At 53.6% G+C, this 21225-nt stretch overlaps 1 protein-coding gene across 1 annotated transcript; it reads left to right on the forward strand.

Moving 5' to 3' along the window:
* The first annotated feature begins 7197 nt into the window (after positions 1–7197).
* On the forward strand, positions 7198–21112 carry LOC138999147 (protein Daple-like). Its single transcript, XM_070401195.1, has 8 exons — positions 7198–7314; positions 8190–8374; positions 10558–10744; positions 12028–12152; positions 14134–14220; positions 16033–16208; positions 19299–19901; positions 21048–21112. Exons 1-7 carry the CDS (start codon positions 7198–7200, stop codon positions 19436–19438), a joined length of 1017 nt encoding a protein of 338 aa, XP_070257296.1. The 3' UTR covers positions 19439–19901; positions 21048–21112.
* The last annotated feature ends 113 nt before the right edge of the window (positions 21113–21225 follow it).

The following is a 21225-nucleotide window of genomic DNA, read 5'->3' on the forward strand; positions in this document are numbered from 1 at the left end:
CTGGTTCATAGGTTGACACTCAACCACTGAACCAGGCCGACCAGGCTCATCTGCCGGTAAAACTGCTTGTATAAAGAAAAGAATGGTATTGCTGGTTTAGTTAGCTTCAAGGTATTCTTTGAAACTATTGGGGAAGATGCTAAGAATTTATAACTGAAAATTTGAGAATGACTTTTTACAACCTAATGGAACCCATTTTTAAAAAAATGTATATTTTATTGATTTTTTTACAGAGAGGAAGGGAGAGAGAGAGAGAGAGAGAGAGAGAGAGAGAGAGAATGAATTAGAAACATTGATGAGAGAGAAACATCGATCAGGTGCCTCCTGCACACCTCCCACTGGGAATGTGCTGGTAACCAAGATGCACGCCCTTGACCGGAATCGAACATGGGACCCTTTAGTCCACAGGCTGACGCTCTATCTACTGAGCCACACCGATCAGGGCCTAATGGGACCCATTTTTTCTTTTTAAAATATATTTTATTGAGTTTTTACAGAGAGGAAGGAAGACGGATAGAGAGTTAGAAACATCGATGAGAGAGAAACATCGATCAGTTGCCTCCTGCACACCTCCCACTGGGGATGTGCTCGTAACCAAGGTACATGCCCTTGACCAGAATCGAACCTGGGACCCTTAAGTCCACAGGCCGATGCTCTATCCACTGAACCAAACCGGTAATGGCCCATTTTTTCTTTAAATCCTATGCTGAGGATGTCCTTACCTATTTGAGAGAGAGAGAGAGAGAATCATTGATGTGAAAGAAAAGCGTCAACTGGTTGCCTCTCATATACACTCCCACTGGGGACTGAACACCCAACCTAGGTATGTGCCCTGACCAGGAATTGAACCCGCAGCCTTTCCATGTAGAGCCGGGGTTCTCAACCTTCTGGCCCTTTAAATACAGTTCCTCATGTTGTGATTCAACCATAAAATCATTTTTGTTGCTACTTCATAACTGTAATATTGCTACTGTTATGAATCATAATGTAAATATCTGATATGCAGGATGGTCTTAGGCAACCCCTGTGAAACAGTTGTTCAACCGCCAAAGGGGTCACGACACACAGATTGAGAACCGCTGTTCTAGAGAATGATGCTCCAACAAACTGATCCACACCGGCCACGTCATGGAACCAATTTTTAGGACAGAAAACATCACGTTACTCCAAACCTTTGTGCGTATCCGTGGTCAAAAATACAGCTCAGTCCATGGGAGTTCATGGAACACCTTGACGACTTAGAGTTGATTGAATGAGATGCAATGAGTGCAATGTGCTCATCACTGTGCCAGGCTTGTGCTCACTCTTCTGTGGTTTCAGTCGGCCTCATCCTGTTTTCTGTGTCATTCTTATGTATTTTCCTTAAAATAGCGCCAGGCTCACCCATTTTGCATCGTTTCTCTAAAATGTTGGCCCTGAAAATTGGGAGCAGAGAGTTTCAAATTTTACCATCCATTTAATATCTCATTGGCATAAAGCCATCAATTCAGCTGTTCTTGAAATCTTGATTTGCATAATGATAAAGAAATAATTTTCAGTATCAGAAGATTCCTTAAAGTATATGTTATTTGCTGTGTTCTCACTTCAGGTGACTACATCCATAAATTTGTTTCCGGGTTAGTTGGACATTAATTGAAATCTCATCATGCTTCCCACAAATGAAGGCGGTTAGATTTATGGAATAGCTTCTATACGAGGAATTGTTTGAGATAGTTATGAAAAAGTAACCACTTTAGGTGGGATTTTTTTTCATTTTTGTTCTTTTGTTTGGGGCAGGAATAGACTTTTGGGGACTCGCTATGATTATAAGGAATATTAATGGTGCTCTGTTGACCTTGATCGTTCTGTTTTAACTAGAGAAAGCACGTTCTGATCTGGTGGAGAGTTGTCCGCCCTGGGACGTGGGAGCTAAGAAGGGAATGCAGGCCACCCTCCTTTCAGAGAACGGCCTAGCTCAGCAACCTCCTTGCCTGTAATCTGGTCAAGGAGCAACCTGACCTCTGCCAACCCCCAAGATAAACAGCTGGCTTATGGGGGGTGGGGGACAGGGTTAGAGCAGACATTTGTGGGTGACCTGCTGCTCTCCCCTTCTGCTGCATTCATGGAATAAATGCTCATGTATGAGTCAACCTGTCTCTGCTTCATTGGCTCAAGTAGTGACCAGCAGCCCTGACCCATTGCTTGTCCAGTTTCACTTTCAGTAATTTTATGACAGTCATTGGAGCTGGATAATTAATCTAAATGCTAATTAGTACTATCGCCCCCCCCCAATCTAAGTCCAAAGATTTCATCGACTTTAAACAATTTAAATTTATCTTAAATTAAGAATGAGTTTTTTAATTAACCCAAGTAAAACCATTACTAGTTTAGAAATAATTGATTGGCAGCCTAAATGTTTAAATTCTGTTCTGAGGATGCCTGTATATTTGTTCTCTAAATGTCTTTCTTGCATGTGCTAATTTAGTACTCCTTGCACAGAAAGCTATGTACAAAGTCCTTTTGTTAAAATATTTTCCAGTGCGGCCGGCATGGCTCAGTGATTGAGTGTATCACTATGGACCAGGAGGTCACCGTTAGATACCCAGTCAGGGCATATGCCCGGGTTGGGGGCTTGATCCCCATTATGGGGCGTGCAGGAGGCAATCAATCAATGCTTCTCTCTCATCATTGATGTTTTGCTCTCTCCCTACTTCTCCTTTCCCCTCGGAACTCAATAAAGATATATTTTTAAAAATATGTAAAGTATAGCCCTAGCCAGTTTGGCTCACTGGATAGAGGGTTGACCTGGGGATTGAAGGGACCCAGGTTCGATTCTGGTCAAGGGCATGTACCTTGGTTGCGGCCACATCCCCAGTGGGGAGTGTGCAGGAGGCAGCTGATCGATGCTTCTCTCTCATCGATGATTCTAACTCTCTATCCCTCTCCCTTCCTCTCTGTAAAAAATCAATAAAATATATATTAAATATATATAGAGAAAATATTTTTCAAACATATAGCTTTACTTTCTTCATTTTTCTTATAAACTACGCATTAGTGAGTGGTCTGTCAAATTGTGTTTTAGGCAGTTGACTGGTGGACTTCAGGGGTTCTTATGTATGAACTATTGACCGTTGATGGGGAGAATTTCCGAGCTGGGCTCTCTAGGTAAGACTTCACAAAATAAAATGAAAGAACGAATCACATTTCTGTAATGTGGCTGATGGGAAAAAATAATTTTTTGAAATGTGGATAGACTTATCCGAGTGAAGTGGTTTATTTCCATTTATAATAGTATAGGATCTATAAACATAACCTTTATGTTTCTTTATATTTTATGTGCCAGATAGATCTTAATCTTCATGGGGAGAGTGTTGTAATTTTTGTGTATCCCTAAGCAGGTAGCATGGGACATGAGCCTATGGCAGAGCCGTTTAGAATGCGGGGCCTAGAGCAGTTTGTTTGGGGGGCCATGGAGACGGTGGAATGTTCGGTGGGAGTCGGTGGGCGTGGAGTCGGTGGGTGCGGAGTTGGTGGGTTTGGAGTCGGTGGGTGCGGAGTCGGTGGTTGCGGAGTCGGTTGAAGGAGTCGGTGTGAACCGTCAGTGTGTGAAGAGTCGGTGTGAACAGTTGGAGTAAGAAGAGTCGGTCGTTGTCGAGTCGGTGAGTGCAGAACCTCTTCCTGTGTGAGAAGGGACTGTCCCTGCCTCCCCCTCGGGGCTCTAGTGAGGAGTGAATGTGCAAGGACAGAGGGCACCTAGCGCAGGGCCGGGGAAGGGCAGAGAGACGGTGCCCAGGTGACTCCCGAGTCTGTGAGCAAACCCTTCCCGCTGCCAGGCTTTGACCAGAACCGTGTCCACTGGCGGCAGGTCCACGGCTTCCCTTCTACCAAGAATCTTGGGTTCTGGCCAGTGCGGGAAAGTGAACACGAGAAGAATAAGCAGGAGCTACTGCCGCTCCCAGTTGTTATAACCGTGCGTGGGGCCAGCCTTGGGAAACAGCCACTGAGAGCAAGGGACACGTCGCGGGCATGCATGTCCCCAAACTGTGAAGGCACTCTGGGGAGACTCAGCCCTAGGACACCAGTGGTTCTGGGAGGGCTTCTGGGCGGGAGCAGAGATGAGGGGAAAGAGCTGACCGGCTCCCCGTGTGTGCTGGGCCCTGGGACCCGAATAGGCCCCGCGGACTCCTCCGGTGAGGGGGCCTGCCAGGGGCCAGCCATGGCGTCCCACACCCAGCATGTGCCTGACACCCAGGGGCCCATAGTACTGTTTGCTGTGCCTTAGCCCTGACTTCCGTGAAACTGCCCAGAGCTGTTGGTTTTCCAAGAGGCTGTGTGTGAATGTTCACATAGGAAGTGGGTGTTGAACAAAAACTCGCCCGAACAGCCATTTATTTCCACCTCCCAGATCAGTGGAGTGACTGTGGAATTGAGAGGCCGAGGCTCAGCCCTCACACCCGGGATAGATCTCAGCCCCACCCCTTCCTTGTTAGGAAAACAGGCTCAGTGAAGCCCCACACCTGTCAGCAGGTGCACTCGTCCCACCAGCCGAGGCTGTACATGTCAGACACTCTCTCATCCTGTGTACAACAGATGGGGGCAGCTTTAGGTTTATGTGGTGCCCTTCTCTGATTTTCTGCTACTGGACTGGGGCTGCTGCCGACACAGTGACCTGCTGCCAGCGAAGAGTCATTTCCTAAGCTCAGCAGCTTAAGTGGGCAGCACCGAAGGCCCTCACAAGAGACAGGGTCTTCTCGCCCACGCCAATGCCCGGGGCGCATGCCCAGGGGTGGCCTATGGGAGGCAGGCGATCAATGCTTCTCTCTCATCATTCATGTGTCTATCTCTCCCTCTCCTTTCCTCTCTGAGATCAATAAAAGCATATTTAAAAGAAATATCTATCTATATCTATAGATAGATATATATAGATACACACACACACTCTCTCTAGAGGCCCTGTGCATGAATTTGTGTACCATTGGGGTCCCTTGGCCTGGCCTGCGGGAATCTGGCTGAAACTGGATCTCTGACAGCCCCTGAGGTCCCAGATTGCAAGAGGGCGTAGGCGAGGCAGTGGGACCCCATTGGTGCATGATCAGGGCGGGGAGGGACACAGGAGGTTGGCTAGTGGGAAGGGACCATGCGAGGGCTCCAGGGCATGTCAGGCCTGTCTAGTTCAGTCCCAATCAGCCAGACCCCAGCAGCAAGCCAACCTGCCAGTTGCAGCGTCTGCCCCCCAGTGGTCAGTGCACGTCATAGCAAGCTGTGGAGCGGCCTTAGCATATCATTAGTATATTATGCTTTCATTGGTTGAATGGATGACCGAATACTTAGCATATTAGGCTTTTATTATATAGAATGTTAAAAAAAACCCCAAACAAACTGATAGGGCCTGACTCCTGTGTTGCTCTCTGTAAGAATGGATGTAGGTGGGCGAGTGGCTATAAGGGTCTCTGCTGGCAACTGGGATGCGGGCTGAGCTGTGATTTGGGAGTCCCACCGGCTTTTCCAAGACATGGGAACCAGCTAAGGGGCCTCAGAGCCGCCCGTCCTCCTATCACCTGCTTTACCGCCCTGTGCTGTGTGTCACTTTGCTTAGACATGACTGATCTCGGGTGTCTTCATCACCTACCACTGGGTCAGCATGTCTTTTAGTGGCTGTAGGTCTCCCAGCGGGACCCTGTGTTGGAGTCACTTCTGTGCAGCTGTGCTTTAGGAAGTGAGCAGGTGCATGGAGGCCCTTCATCCTGGGGGAATGCGGGTAGCTGCACGGGAGCGGGGGGGCCTGCCCAGCGGGTGCCCTGGTGCACATCCTCACCCCACCCCTCTTCCTGCACTAGGATCGCGGACACGTCCCCCAGCAGTTCCTTGAGGAGCTGCTGGGGGACATCATGGCCCTCGAGGCTGAACAGGTCCAGAGGATGAACCAGCCCGACCACCTGAGCTGGGAGCTGGATCTGCTGATAGATGGTAGGCAGCAGCCCCTGGCGCCGGGGTGCCAGCCTGGCTGCAGCTTCTCCCCCACCCAGGGAGCTGAGCCCTTGGTTCTGAATCTCCTGGGTCATCCCACCCTCAGCCCAAGTCAGTAGAGGGTGATTCAGGGGCCATTTGGGACCCTTTCATTGCCATCCTCCTCAATGGGGCCATTTGGGACCCTTTCATTGCCATCTTCCTGACGGGCCTGGCAGCCTTGAAGTCAGCCATGAACTACAAATAAGTGTTGCCAGATTTCTCAGCACCGGTGCGGACAGTCCCAGGAGCTTCCAGATTACAGCACGCTGACCCCAGAGGCTGTCATAGATCTGTCCGTGGGGGATTGAAAGGTCTGGATGCAGGAGCTTCCCCAGTGGTCACTGACCTGCATTATAACAGAGGCCTGGACTGATTTCCTCCGTTCATGTCATCCTCCGGCAGACGGGTGCAGTCTGCTCTCTGTCTCCCTGGGCAGGGGCTGCTCGGGGACCTCTCCTCCCGAAGGACCTCACCCACGGGTGGCAAGTACTGGGCACACGCGCCCCAGATCCTCTACCCCCCGCAGACATACTGCTCAATTATCGTGCCCCCCACTCCCCCAGCTGAGCCAGCCAGACCCCCCGACTCTGACGGCCTGCCCGGAACATGCCATGTCTTTGCCGTCTCTGTGAGTCTCTGAAATCCTTGACTTGACGGTCAGGTTAGAACTTGGTAAAAAGTGGTTCCAGCAGTTCCACCGTCTTGAACTTCTGCTTTGGCCTCTCCAAGGTCACCTGCCTTCTTCTTAAGCTCTGGGTGGCTCCCCTACCGGACCCCAGCTGAGCCAGCACAGCGGCCACAACCAAGAGCGACCGCACCTTGTGAACGGCACCCAGCTGATCATCCCCGGCTCTCACACCTAGGCCTCGGGGTGTTGGGGTGGCCGTCTCGGGGGTATTGCCGTCTCGGGGCCAGAGACAGAGAGGGGAAGCGGAGGCCCAAGAATCTGGGCTCTGACTCCACTTTGCTCTTCAGCCTCCATCCGGATCCTCGCATGGGAGGAGAATAATCGTACCCTCCAGGGCACAGTCCAGGCGCTGCAGAAGGAGAACCAGCAGCTCCGGCAGGAGGTAACAGTGGGTGGAGTCCGGAACATACGGGCAAGCCGGTGGCCGGGTGTCTCGTGGGGTGACAGGTTTGGGGTTTGCTTTAAAGCCAAGTTTACTCTGTGACCTGACTGTGGCACGGGCTGGGTCTTTGGCTCTGCAGATGGAAGAGTTGGGGACCCAACTCAACCAGGACAAGACCAACAGTCCAAAGGAAGAGCTGGAGGGAGAACTCCAGGATAACATCACAAACACCGGGAGGCCCTACAGGGCCACGCAGGTAGGCCTTCCAGAGCGCATGCCCCCCTGGCGCCCCTGCCTGCCCGAGGGAGCCTCCGGGATCACAGTCGGGTCCTGGTCATTGATCAGTGATTCCTGGGTGACCAGTTCGCTCTCTCAGCTGCAGCTCAGACCAGCAATTGTCAGCCTCTGCTAGGCCATGGGGGCAGGTGTTGCCTCCCAGGGACACTGGCCATCTTGGTGTTGATTGACAGGACTCGGGGGAAGAGGAGGGAGGTGCTGCTGGCTGTGCCGGGTGGGTGGTTGTTCCGTAAATATCAGGGGAAGTTGGCTGCTAGTGTTGTTCAGATATTCTGTATCTTGACTGATGTTCTATGTACTTTTTCTTTTTCTTTTTTTGTTTTTTTGATTGATTGATTGATTTAGTTATTACATATGTGATCTTATCCCCACATTACCCCCTATTGGGGGGGAGTAACTCATGCCCTCACCCCCCTGTTCTCCGTGTCCATTGGTTAGGCCTATATGTTTGCATATAAGTCCTTTGGTTGATCTCTATGTACTTTTTAAAAAATAGGCTTTTCCATTGGTCACAGAGGGCAGCCAAGGAGCTGATCCAGACAGCGGGCATCCTGTGCCCCTGAAGGTCCCGTGTGTGGAGAGGGCGCAGGGCTCCCGTTGCACCATGTGCTGGTCCGTTCATGCCGTGGGCCCGGCCAGCGCAGGTCCTTAAGTGCTGGGAGAACTGCACTCAGCACGGCTGGTGCTGCCTGCCCCGAGGTTCCCTGCTCTTTTGGGGTCTGCACTTGCCCTGCTCTTGGCCCCTCACTGCGTGTGGGGGTGCAGGGATACGGGGTCGTTGGCTTCCTGGGGCCTGCACCCAGTGAGGCATCCTCACCTTTTCCTTCTGGGCAGGAGGAACCTTCCAATCTGGGCCCCAAGAACCAGCAGGGGGCCGAGGAGAGGGAGCTGGAGGAGCTGCGGGACCAGGAGAAGCAGCTGCCTGAAGTCCAGGAAGCCCTGAAGCAGGAGCAGGCGGCCAAGGCCCTTGACACCGGAGGGAACAGAGAGAACGAGAGGCTGCGGAAGGAGATTCAAAGGTAACTGCCCGCCCCTGCAGCGGCATCTGCTGCGTTTCATTCACACCAACTCCCTGAGCACCCGCTGAGCTCAGCTCAGGTGAGTCTCCTGGTAATGGTGCCCTTTCACCCGCCCTGTCACGGTCACAGCTGATGGTCCCGAGGGAAGGGCCTCCAGCTGGTGGCTGGGATGGAGCATTGTCCAGGTGTGGGTGACCGCCCCTCCCACAGGGATGATGGTGATGACTGTGTGGGGCACGGGCACCTTCATCCTCTCTCACCAGCGATTCCGGAAGGACATATGCTCGCTCCACGCCATTCCCGCGTTCCCTGTTGGTGAACTCACCTCCTCGCTGACATGCTCTTGGCACCCCCACATCGGTCCCCGTGGCCTCTCAGGGGCCTGTCCATAGGGCGCGATCCTGGAATCGCCTGATGTGCACATTTGCAGCTGCGGTTGAACAAGGCCTCTGACTCCTGCCCGTTTCAGCTCTCACACTGCAAGCGAGCATCCCTTTCGCGGTCCATTGAGTGCCATGCAGTCCTCTTCTCTTGCTTTTTGGTGGTGATTTCGCTGTTTGCAATGGCCCCCAAATGGAGTGCTGCAGTGCTGTCTAGTGTCCCCAAGTGCACGCTGCGCTGGGCCTCAGGGAAAATCTCCGAGTTGGCACATGAGGGTCCTTCAGGCCCGAGATCTGGTGCTGTTGGCTGTGAGCATATGACACAAAGCGTCTTTATGTCTTGATTGGTTGACAGAAATGTGGCCAGAGACTCACAGGAACTGGTGGGGACACTTGCAGTGTACACTGCTCAGTGCCCACGGGGCCTCCATAGGACATTATACCGCAAATCCTGAGAATTGACTGAGTTATTGTCCTTCTTTTCAAACAGATGAGGAAAGAGGCTCAGAGAGATTAAATAACTTGTTCAGGTCCGTCCTGAGTGTAGTGGCCCAGTCAGGATTCAAATCCAGGTCTTGTCTCAGCCCAGAGGCCTGACCACATGAAACCTTCCGTCTCACAGCCTTGTTTTCATATGTTTGGGGCTACAAAGTCAGGTTCCTGCGGGGGCCAGGCAGGTCCAGCAGGTGGGGAGGGAGTGTCAGCGGCAGGGCAGGCCTCGTGGAGAACACACACCCTCTGCAGGCGGTCAGCTGGGAGGCAGGCCCGGGCTGCCAGGTCATCCTTTTCTATCTGCTTTTTAAATTATTATTATTTAATCCTCACCCCAGGATACTTTTTCCATTGCCCTTCTGAGAGAGTGAGAGGGAGGGAGAGAGGGAGGGAGGGAGGGAGGGAGGGAGGGAGGGAGGGAGGGGGAAGAGAGAGAAACAGGGATGGGAGAGACAGATCTATTGGATGCCTACAGCACACCCCCCTCTATGCCAGGGAGCAATCCCACAGCCCAGGTACATGGCCTTGACTGGGAATCCACCCCCGACCCTTCTGGACACAGGCTGATGCTGTCACTGCTGAGCCGCCCTGCCAGGGCCTTTGCTTGATGCTTTCTCCCCACCCTCCCAGAATCTCGGGAGCTGAATGTTGATGTGAAACGGAACATTTTTAGAAATATTGAATAACCAATTAATTTAAATTAAGTCACAGAGACCGTGTGGGCCTCACAGGGCCCATCTGTGTTCACATGGAGTCCATGAGCCTCTGGTCATTGAGATTTCAGGTAGAACCCTTCCCCTGGAAAGCCAGTCGGGTAATTATGCCGATGATAATGATGATGATGATGATGATGATGTCAGTGGCTTTACATAATGCTCCAGAATCTCATATTTTATTTGTCTCAGGAGTTGGGATCAGAAAGGGACTTGGAATTGGGGAGAAGAGCTAGGCAAAGGCAGAGTTTCAGAGCAAAGATGTTCTGATTCCATGTTTTTCAAAAGTGTTTCAGTCAAAGAACCCTTTTTCCAAGGAGGCGGACATGCAAAGCCTCCCATGGGAAGGGTTTTCACAGGCTGCTCTGTTGAAGTGTGTCCGAGCCGGTCTGTCCTGTGTTTCAGCCCAGAGTGTGGCAGCCGGGGTTGCCGCCTAGAACCCCAGCGGACACAGTTTGAGAACCTCTGATTGTGCTCAGCCCTCATTTCCACAGGGGAAACCTGAGGCCCAGAGAGGATGTGGGTGTGATTGAGGTGAACATGGGGCAGAGGCTGGGAGTGCTCCTGAGCCCTGGGCCCTGTGGCTCTCCACCCCCAGGCTCACTTCCTGGACTGAGGTGCTGCAGGGGGAGCAGGAGGAGCTCCGCACCCAGAGGCAGGAGCTGCAGGCCTCCCTAGAGAAGGAGCAGCGGAAGCTGCGCATCTGGCAGGCCGAGTACCGTGACCTGAAGGCGGAGCAACGGCGCAAGGAAATTTCGCTGACCAAGCTGAGCATCCAGTGCGAGGTGAGGCCTGGGACTGGTGGGCCCCAGGACACCGGGCCTGAGCCCGGGGCTGACAGCCTGGGGCTCAGCCCGGTCCGCCTGGGTGCTCATTGGCGTCTGTGCCCAAAGACTGTGTGGGAATGTCACCGAGAGGACGAGAGGAAGCCAGAGGCATTTAATGGGGACAAGCACCTTGGCTGGTGGGAACGTGTTAGAAAAGACCTCTCACCAACCTTTGCTTTTTGTATTTTTTAAATATATTTTTCTTGATTTGAGAGAACAAGGGAGAGAGAGAGAGAGAGAGAGAGAGAGAGAGAGAGAGAGAGAAACATCAATGAGGACCGAGAATCCTGGTTCGGCTGCCTCCTGCACCACCCCAGCGGGGTTCCAGCCAAAAACTCGGGCATGTGTCCTTGACCGGATTCCAACCTGGGACCTTTAGTTCACAGTCCGATGTTCTCTCCACTGTGCTAAACTGGTTAGGGCCCGACCTTTGCTTTTTGCAGGGCCGGGGCGGTGCATGGAAGCAGCCAAGTGCTGTTTCCATTCTGTCCTCGCGGCTGAGCTCTTTGCTCTGTGCTCCCCGGGTCATCTCACTGAATTCTCACAATGCTTTTGTGAGCTGGGGCCCATCCTCATCCTCTGAGGTTGGGTCTGAACTCCATTTGTTTGAAGCTAAAGCTTGGACTTTCCTGCCACTCCAGTCCGATGATACTCTGGGTCAGGAGTTGACCAACCTCAGCCCCGAATTCCTATCCAGCCGGCATTTCTTTTTCTGATGTCAGAGGGAGGAAGGGAGAGGGAGAGAGCCATGGGAGCTTCAATGATGAGAGAGAACCTCTGATGGGCTGCCTCCTGCACGCCCCCTACTGGGGATCGACCCTTCATCCTGGGCGTGTTCCTTGACCAGGCATCTCTTTTGTGTACTCCTAGTGCATGGGGGGCCGCTCCACCACCTGAGCCACACACTCTGGGCTGCTTCGTAATGACATACTTGACATTCTTTATAAAAATGGCTGTGAAGTCCTCAGAGCCTGTTGTACATTTTGCACGGATGGCGCCTCTCAGCTCAGACTGGCTGTGTTTTCAGTGCTCAGTGGCCACCCGTGGGCAGGGCTGCGCGACTGGCCGGTACACTTGGCCACCCCCATGTCATTGGCTGTGTTGGTCCTTGCGACTGGTGAAGCTCAGGCCGAAATGGCCATGTTCATGCACGTGGCCCTTTTCTCCTTTTGGGAGCAGTTTCCCAGCAGCGGAGTCCCAGGGGCCCGTGGTGTTGAGGACATTGTTGATCTGTGTTTCAGTCGCTTACCCGTGCGAAGAAGGACTGGCAAGAGGACAGATGTCACCTGAGGAGGGAGATAGACACCTTGAAAGAGCTGAACCAGAGCATTCTGGACGCGTGTGACGAGCACTGGACTGAGAGAAGGTAAGGGGGAGGGGTGACCGACACCTGTCCACACAGGGCTGCGGCTTCCAGCGCCACGCCCAGGCCTCCACATTCTGGGCAGAGAGCCCACCGGCGAACTGGTGTCCCCACGGCAAGGGAACAGATCATTTTCCCAGCGCACCCTGCTCTCCTTTCTCTGGAATGGCTCTAGAATTCTGCAAGGAGGGGTGGTTGGATTTTCCTGGCTTCAGAGACATGGCCCACTGCCAGGCGCTTCTTAATCTGCTTTTGGAATTAAGCTCAGCTTAAAAATTATGACAGAGGAAAGAAAGGTACCTAGGGAAGCAATCCAGGTCCTGGGCTGAGCCCTTTCTGTGTCTGATTTTCCCTTGAGGGGCTGGAGAGAGGGTTGTGGGTGCGCCATGGTTGTCCTTTCTCTGCTGACACGACACAGACCTGGCTGTGGTGTAGGCCCTGCGAGGTGCACAGAACCAGTGACCTGGTGGCCACGAACCGGCAGGGGTGATAGGATGTGAGCAGAGCTGTGTGCCCAGCAGACAGATGTTGAGGAGCTCCAAGGAGGCGGAGAAGGAAGCGTGGTGGTGGGACTCGGGGTTCTGCAGCTGACCCGGATGGGGACAGGGCTAGCCAGGGGGGCGGGAGTTGGGGGGACGTGAAGGTGGAGCACGGGTGGTCTGGGTGCAGGGAAGGTGCTGGCAGGGCAGGAGGGAAGGCTGGAGCAGGGGGCACTCAGATGTGGAAGGCCACCATGCCTTGCTAAGGAGTCGGATTTCCTGGGAGTGAGTGTTTATGGGAGGCTGGTCTAAGGGCCAAGGGAGCTGCCAGAGAAGAGGCAGGAGGAAGAGGCTTGGTGCTGGAAACCTTGGGGTTGGAAGTCAAGTGACCCGAGATGCATCTGGTGGGGTCAGGGTGTTCTTCACCCCTCGGTGCTGAGCTGCGGGACTGTCCTTCCTCGTGATGGGGAGTGGCTGGCCATGGGGGCCAGAGGGACATGGTCACAGTGGCCACAGGGGCAGTGACCCAGCCCTTGGGGTCACGGTGCTGCTTGACTTTTCTCCCGGATTCTTCTGCTCGTCTACAGCTGGCTCGCCACCTACCCAGGATGGTTTACAGGGAAAGCCACACTGTAGTTTGGGGTGGAGATGACCGTGGCCTGAGTTGGCTCTCTATAGCGCAGCGGGTACCAATGACCAGCAGAGGTTGGGTAGGTGCCAACTAGAAGCATCATGGGCTGGTACTCAGGGGGATGATCTGATGGTGGTTTTGCATTAGACAGTGTGTGCAGGAGGCCAGGGAGTGGGCAGGCTTCCTGAGCTGCTCCGAGCGGAGTCTTCCCAGCCCAGGGCGGGTTGGAGGCCTGTCTTCTGTGAATTTGTGTGCCTAGTTGTGGGGGTCGGTCAGTGCCAGACAGGAAAGCGCTCTAGCATAAGGCCCAGCAGCACAGCTGAGGGAAGAGAGGAACACAGACTAGAAGACCAGATGCCGAGCCAAGGGCTCTGGGAACAGAACAGTGTTTGTGGGCCCGGGCCCAGGGGTTTGCGAGTCACCGCTTTTCACAACTGCTCCCTTCACGGTGAACTCTCAGAAAAGCCCACATATTAGGTGGGACCTCGGCAGCCTCATGGCCAAAGGAGCCTGAGCTGCTGCCTCGATCCAGGGGACTCATTTTCAAGCAAGGAAACCAGGGTCTCTGCCGTCAAGGCCCACGCGTTTGCCATCCTGAATTTCACATGGTTGGGGGCTTGCTCTCCTGAGAGGAGGTACAGCCTGATCCTTGGTGCTTCAGCAGGTCTCCTCACGTGTTAGGGTACATGGACCCACGCCACGAGCTCCCATCCCCATCTTCCCCACTCGGCGAGCTTGACGGTCATGAGCACCGTGATGTCCGAGTCCCAGGAAAATGCCGGCCCTTCTGGGCCAGGTCCCAGTCGGGGCCGAGGAGTCCATTTACATGTTTTATATAAAACCAGACTATTCTTTCTTTCTCCTCTGTCTACAGCGACACACTGAAGACTATGCCTACCGGAAAGGCAGAAGAGGGCAGAATTGGGGAGTCACAGGAGGCTCAGTGTCCTGCTCCTAGGAAGTGAGTTGATTTCAGCAGCAGGAACTTCAACACAGAGCGGGAAGCTGCTCTTTCACGAGTGGGGAAAGCCATCTGGAGCAGGACCAGTGTGTGGGGCCCGCACCTTCCCCTCTATGGCAGGTCCCCTGTGCGCACCTCCCTCCCAGCTCTGAAAGAATTTAGAGTTTCTTTCCGTTCTTCCTCGGGGTTATCCTCTGAGGGATGGCGAATGCCAGCTGCCATGTCCTGTTGGAAGGGCAGACGTCTGGATTAGAGCCACTGAAGCAGGACTCTCAGGCTGTGTCTCCAGGTTTCAGGGCCTAGACCATGTTTCTGTTTTGGGAAGGAAGCGTGGGCCGTACACCTGGGCCAGCACCCATGGTGTTCAGTCACAGGAACCTCTTGGTCTTCCCTACATTCCTCTGGTGTCTCTGGACCCCAGGGTGGTTCACAAACACATTCCCTTCTGCAGAGCAGCAGCCCAGGGGGTGGGCAGCTCGGTCCCCGAGGCTGGGGCCTCCGTCCAGCAGGCCGTCCCCTGCGTCCGGGCCTGAGCCCCAGGAGCTGGGCCTTCAGATTGTCCTGCCCCAGCCCAGCCTTGAGGGCAAATCACCATGAATCCTGCAAGAGCTCTCTGTTCACATCACAAAACCACATAATTTCCCACCCTCCTCCTGCCCTTGTGTCGGCGGGGACATGGAGGCATCGCTGAAGAAAGTAGAGGAGTTGAGTCAGCACAGTGTTGCTCTGTGGCAGAGCCAGGATTAGAACCAGCTGAGGTTCTTCTTGTGACATTAGAATGCCTCCATTCCCGGTTAGCTGCACTGAACCCTTCGAGTTCACTGTTTTCATTTATTTATTTTTATTATCATATACACACACACACACACACACACACACACACACATATATATTCATTTCAGAGAGGAAGACTTAGGGAGACAGAAACATCAGTGATGAAAGAGAATCGTTAATTGGTTGCTTCCTGCACGCCCTCTTCTGGGAATTGAGTCTGCAACCCGGACATGTTCCCTTGACCAGAATGGAGCCCAGAACCCTTCAGTCCATAGAGTGATGCTGTATCCACTGAGCCCAACCAGCTGGGGTTATTTTAATTTTGCTTAAACCTCACCTGAGGGTTTTTTTTCCCATTGATTTTTGGAGAGAGTAGAGGGGAACAAAGGGTTGGGGGTAAGAGAGAGAGACATCAATATGAGAGACACATTGATTGGTTGCCATCCAGCTCACGCCCCCAGTGGGCCCAGGGATAAAACTGCAATCCAGGTACTGCCCTTGGCCCAGAATCAAACCCTTGACCCTTCGTGCTTGGGCCACTGCTCTTACCCCTGAGGCACACCGGCCAGTGTCCACTCTTTTGCATCCACATGGCCCAGTGGGCCCGCCCTGTTCCCCCCTCACCCAGATTCCTCAGTGCCCGGAAGGGCCAAGTCTGCCCGCCTGTTTCACCTATGGGGAGCTCCAGCAGAAAGGAGGAGGTCCTGACTCTCCCTGACAGGGCCCTGGGACGCACAATTGCCAGCACACCTAGGTGAGCACAGCACCTCTGCCTGTGCCTCCCAGTGATGCAGAGTGGAGGCTGCATGTGAGGTTCTGTTTCCCGAGAGGCTAGTGCGGGTTTCTGCCACAAGGAACGCTTCTCCGGTCCCTGGGTCTGTGCGAATGAACTGCAAATGGTGCTCCTCGCCCTGAGGCCACATGCGAGGATCGAGGTGCCGGCCACACACATTCGGTGCTGAACCCCAAGTTAACGGCCGCTTCCGCGGCTGGAGGGGCAGTGGGGTTGGCAGTGTCCTAACCCTCTACTTCTAATAGGAAAAAGCGCTGGAGCCGAGCCAGAGCCTTCCTCAAGTTCTTCCAACGCCAGAGAGACAGCTCACGAGGACAAGCCAACTCACCCCCAGACAGCCTTCCTGGGCCCCTGGAGGCCATGCCATCGTGCTCATACTGGGTGGAGGAGGGAGACACCCGCAGCGGGCCCCCACCAAAAGGTAGGAGGGGCTGGCCTGGCTGCAGGAGGGCAGTGAAGGGGAGGATCTCAGGCCTCTCTCGAGGTCAGGGCAGAACCGACGAGATGGAGCTGGGTGCGCACACGTGTGCTTGGAGCCTGAAGGGGCTCCCCACACCCCCGTCTGCCCCCGAGGTGTGTGAACACCCAAGTAGGACATGTAAGCCCACGTCACTGTGGTGGCAGTTTCGTCCCAGAACCATTTAGTTCCTTCAGCATGACAAGCCTCCCCATCACCTACACTGGTGGGTCCTCGAATATCCAGAGCGGATCTCCATACAGTTACCGCAGAGACACGCTCAGGAGAGGATGTGTTTGGGGCTCCTTGTCTCTGCCAGGCCTCGGATGAGCCATTTCTGTAGGGTCGGCCCCCATGGAACACGTCAGGACATCTGCCAGGCCTTCAGCCAGGCTCGGGCTCTGCTCTGTCTGTCCCTCTGAAAAGCAGGTGCGGTTCTCTTCTCCCACCTGACCTGGCCCCGAGTCCTCCCACCAGGGAGCACTGGACCTGCTCCCTTAGGGCTGTGGTGGGAGTGAGCCAGGGGTTCCTTTGGTGGATTTGTAGCTGCATGTGCTGCATGTGTTTCCTGGGATGTAAGAGGCTGTCAGCTGAAAACTGCCTGATTTTGTGCTCATAGAAAGAAAGTGATCGGGTGGTGGAGGTGACGGTTTTGTCAGAATCGCCACCAGCCGACAGTGCCTGGGAGGGATGCTCCAAGGTGCACCCTGATTTCAGAGATGTAAGATTGGGGTGTGTGTGTGTGTGTGTGTGTGTGTGTGTATCTTACCACCAATTAAACAAAGCCATTGACTGAAATGTGGTTTAGTTTTCAAATATCATTTTATTGATTATTTTCCTATAAACCTGCCAAACATGTCCCCTAAGAAAGTTAAATGTGATGAAGGACACTAGGACTTTCCAAAGGGGGGGCCAGGCCTGAGATTCGGGAGCTCCCAGGGCCTGGGGTGACAGGACCTGACAGGACCCAGAGCCGTGACAAGGCGCCCTGTGAGTGTGACGGGTGCACCAGCCGTTCCGGGTGGCAGTGACCACTTCAAGTCCTGCTGTGTCACTCGAGATGCAGAAATGAAGTGTGCGCACGCAGACACACTGTCTGGGGGCTGATGTTTGCGTTTCCGGTCTCACAGCAGGTGAAGTAGGCGAAACGCTCACGTGCAGGTAAATGATCATGAAGCTTATTGACTTATTAGCATTTGTTTTATCCATGGGTTCTGTGGCCTGAGGTTTTCGTTCTGGCTCCTCACACTTTTTGACATGTATCACGTTCACTTGTGTGATTGGCTAAGTTGATGAATGAGCTGTAATCAACCCAAGTGACTTAGCAAAACGTTCTGAGAAAAAACTGCTTGACAGATCCCCGCTGTGGTTTGGATCGGTGAGTGAGCAGGTCAGGGGCTGCAGTTAGTAGCGGCAGCCGTGCGAGGGGGCTTTCTGGGCTCAGCAGCCTTTCGGTAGTTGACCCGCTTTGTCCGTCTCCTTGAGTTCTAGCTGCCGTGGGAGGTGGGCTCCATTCCTGTGCCCCGTTCAGAGCTGGGAGGGGAGGCTTGACCAGGGTCAGCACTGGCCCAGAGAATGAGCGTTGGAGCTGGGACCTGAACCGGCGTCTGACAGGTTACGGGCCCAATTCTTAAGCGCTGTGAGCACTGCCTGCCCTTCAAGCTGCTTGGGTCCCTGAAGATGCTAAACCAACTTGGGGCCCCAGCACTGAGGAGTGGGTCCCTTGTCTGTGGTGTGAGCTGTGTCAGCAGGTGGCGCTGTGGGGGAAGAAATAGCAGAGGTGCAGCTGTGCACTTGAATCCTCCATCAGAACTGGAGAAGTCCTTTCTGTTCATGTATTGACATGTTGAGGAAGTTACTAGACCAATTGTCTGCTCTCATAAGACTAGAACTTAAAGGTTGTGAGGGCTAAACCTAGAGGAGAGGATGCGTCGGGATCTCAACTGGAATAATGCTTGAGCATGCGGGTTTTTTGGTATCAGATAGAGGTAGGTATTTTCATTCTGTGCACAGTCATCCTGCCATGAGAGGCTGTGAGATGTACAAGAATTATTAGTGAGCCCTGCCCGTTTGTCTCAGTGGTTATAGCATGGAAGGACCGAGGGGGCGCAACTTAGATTTCCAGGCAAGCGCACATACCTCGTTTGCAGGGTTGATCCTGGCCGGTTGGGGTTTGTGAGAGAGGCAACCAGTGGATGTATCTCTCTCCAATTGATGTTTCCCTCTCTCGCTCTCTCCCTCCCTTCACCTACATCCTCCCATTCACTCTCTCTCTAAAGACCAATGAAAAAAGATCCTCCCGTAAGGACTTTTTAAAAAGAAGTCTTATTCCTGAGATGGACTATTTCACTGCACGCAGCAGGCCAGAAACATGCCACTAAGTGTCCCAAGGGTTTTGGAGAGGAGCCGGAGTTAGTTGTGTGTGAGACAGGATGTCAGGGAGCCTGTCATTAAAATGGATGAGTCAGCGCAGCTGGTGTGGCTCAGTTGGTTGAGCATCGTCCCATGAACCAGGAGATGACCTTCTGATTCCTGGTCAGGGCACATGCCGGGATGCGGACTCCATCCCCAGTACGGGGCGTGCAGAAGACAGCCGATCCATCTTTCTCATCATTGATGTTTCTATCTCCCTCTCCTCCCTCTCTCTGAAAATCAATAAAAACACATTGGACCAAAATCACATTGGATGAGTAAGAAAAGCTGCACCCTACATCAATAAACACCCTTGCTTAATAATTTCACCCATTGAAATGGAAAAACAGTCTCAGGCGTCAACTCCTTGAGCAATACAGAATGCTAATCTGGTGCCACATAGAGCCCTGGCTCCAGCTGCCACTCCAACACTTAACTGGAGTCAGAGCAGAAAGGCTTCACCGGGCCCTGATGCTGGTGGTGCTGGGGGGAATGTTGCCTTCTCTCCCGGGCTGCACAGGATTCTGATTTCCCAAGTACATTTGGCGAATGTAGCACCATTTGTCCATTATTCAATTCATTTACTTGCTGTTTTCTGTGTTTTTATGCTTCCTCCCTTGATTATCCGGGATGACAATTTAGCAAAGGGGCAACGAAAGAGTGCCTTTTGGAGCAGGAAGAAGCAGGACAAAGTCAAAGACCAGCCTCCAGTGGCCAGCTCAGCTTGGTCTAAGCTTCTGAAATCGTGCACGTCTGGACACATCCCACCCTCTCCTCCCTAAATAGCCTCTCCCTTTTTTCCGACCCCGAAGATTTATAATCCTTTCCCTTTATCCCTGTCTTGATCATATACCCTTTATTTCTGAAAATTTAAAAAAAAATTGTTAAAAGAAGAAGAAAAAAAATAACTCCCACAACAACAACAACAACAACAAAGCCCTAAGAAAACCAGTCCACTTGGAAATAGAAAAATCCTGAACCTAATGGAAACCTCAGTCGCCATGACAACAAGGCCACACCAAAGCAAAGGAGTCACCATCGCACTGCCTTAGTGGCTTGATGTGTCCCCTACTTGGACTCTTGCACCGGCTCTAACTCCTGGGCTACCACAGCCTGGTCCTCCCTCCACCCATCTCCGTGGGCCCAGTTGGAAACCCGAAGTCTGTCTGGCTTGGCTGTGTCTATCCATCTCCGCCGCTCTGCTCCTCATGGTGATGTCACCCAGTGGATGCCTGATGTCAAGTGGTAAGATTTCGGTGCTTCAGACATCACGGTGGCTGTGACATTGAGTGGCTGAGGGGCAGGGGGGCAGGTCCTGGGAGAGTGAGGAGGGTCCCGCCATCCCGACAGTGGGTGTGGCTCCGGGCGCACAGCCCCTGGGCTGCCTGGAGCCAGATGCTGTGCAAAAAGCCTGTCCTCGTGCTCCCGAAGCTCCACCGCACGCCTGTGCCCCTGGGATTGGAGAGCCCATCTCCTGTCCTGCTATGAGGTAGTTGAAGGTCTTTTAGGGGTTTTCCTCATGTGTTTTTTTTTAAATTAGGATTCTGTTTAGCTTTGACAAGAGTATATGTTCATGGTAGAAAATTCAGAGATTGCAGAAAACACAAAATACAAGGTAAACTCATGGTGCAGTCAAAGTCAGCATGCGGAGAGGAGGACTTCTTAAACAGACGGTTGTTTTGGTGACAACTGACTTGTTTCTCAAATCCTAAGGGTCCCCCCTGGACCCTCAGGGCGCGGACCACAGTTCTCGCATGGTCCGAGGCCGACTCGGGCCAGGGTGCTTTGAAATCAGGGATCTGAGGACACAGTGTCTCACAGCGGGTGTGCCCAGGAGTTCATGTGTTGGACTTGTGCCAGCATTTGGTGGAACCTCGTGAGTTGGTCCCTCAAGATCTCCCAGCTGCTCTGGGCCCCCACTGTGAGCCATGGGTAGAGTGGAGGCCTCTGCTCAGGCCTGCTGCCAGGGCCTCCACTCAGACCACAGCCTGTGAAGTGCAGCCCCACCTTTGTCCCTGGGCTCACCTGGGCCCGGCTGCCTCTGCTGCTAGGCCTCGGTGTGATCGCCCCACCTTGGCATGGGGTGTTGCAGCCCCATTTCTCACTGTCCTTCTCTGCCCCAGCCCTGGGGACCCGATACTGAAGGGAGGGGCCCCCCATGGAGGCAGCTTTGACCACTCAGATGACTCTGCTGACCCGCACCCAGGTCTGGCGTCCTGGCCAAGGGCGCTGAGGGAGCTGGGCCGACGCTAGGTTGTGAACAGGCCGAGCAGGAGCGGAAACTTTGGTCCTGGCCATGGGGCCTGTGCGGGGGACGCCCTGGGGGAAGGGCTCTCCGAGGACCCTCCTGCCCTCACTCCCGCCTCTGCGTCCTTCCTCTCTTCTCTGTAGGACACTCCCAGGTGCCCGATGACCTGCCAAGGCACCTGCTCAGAAACACCTTCATCTCCTGACCCGCGGGTACAGGCAGGCGCACCTGCCAGGAGCAAAGGGAGGATGCCTTCGAGTCTGTGCCCGCAGGAGGACTGTCAGCCCCTCCTGGGGAAGCTGCTGAAGGCAGGGCGGTATG

The sequence above is a fragment of the Myotis yumanensis genome, unplaced genomic scaffold (genome assembly GCF_028538775.1).
Source record: "Myotis yumanensis isolate MYYU_CA2020_CCGP unplaced genomic scaffold, mMyoYum1.0.hap1 SCAF_1, whole genome shotgun sequence".
NCBI lineage: Eukaryota > Metazoa > Chordata > Mammalia > Chiroptera > Vespertilionidae > Myotis > Myotis yumanensis.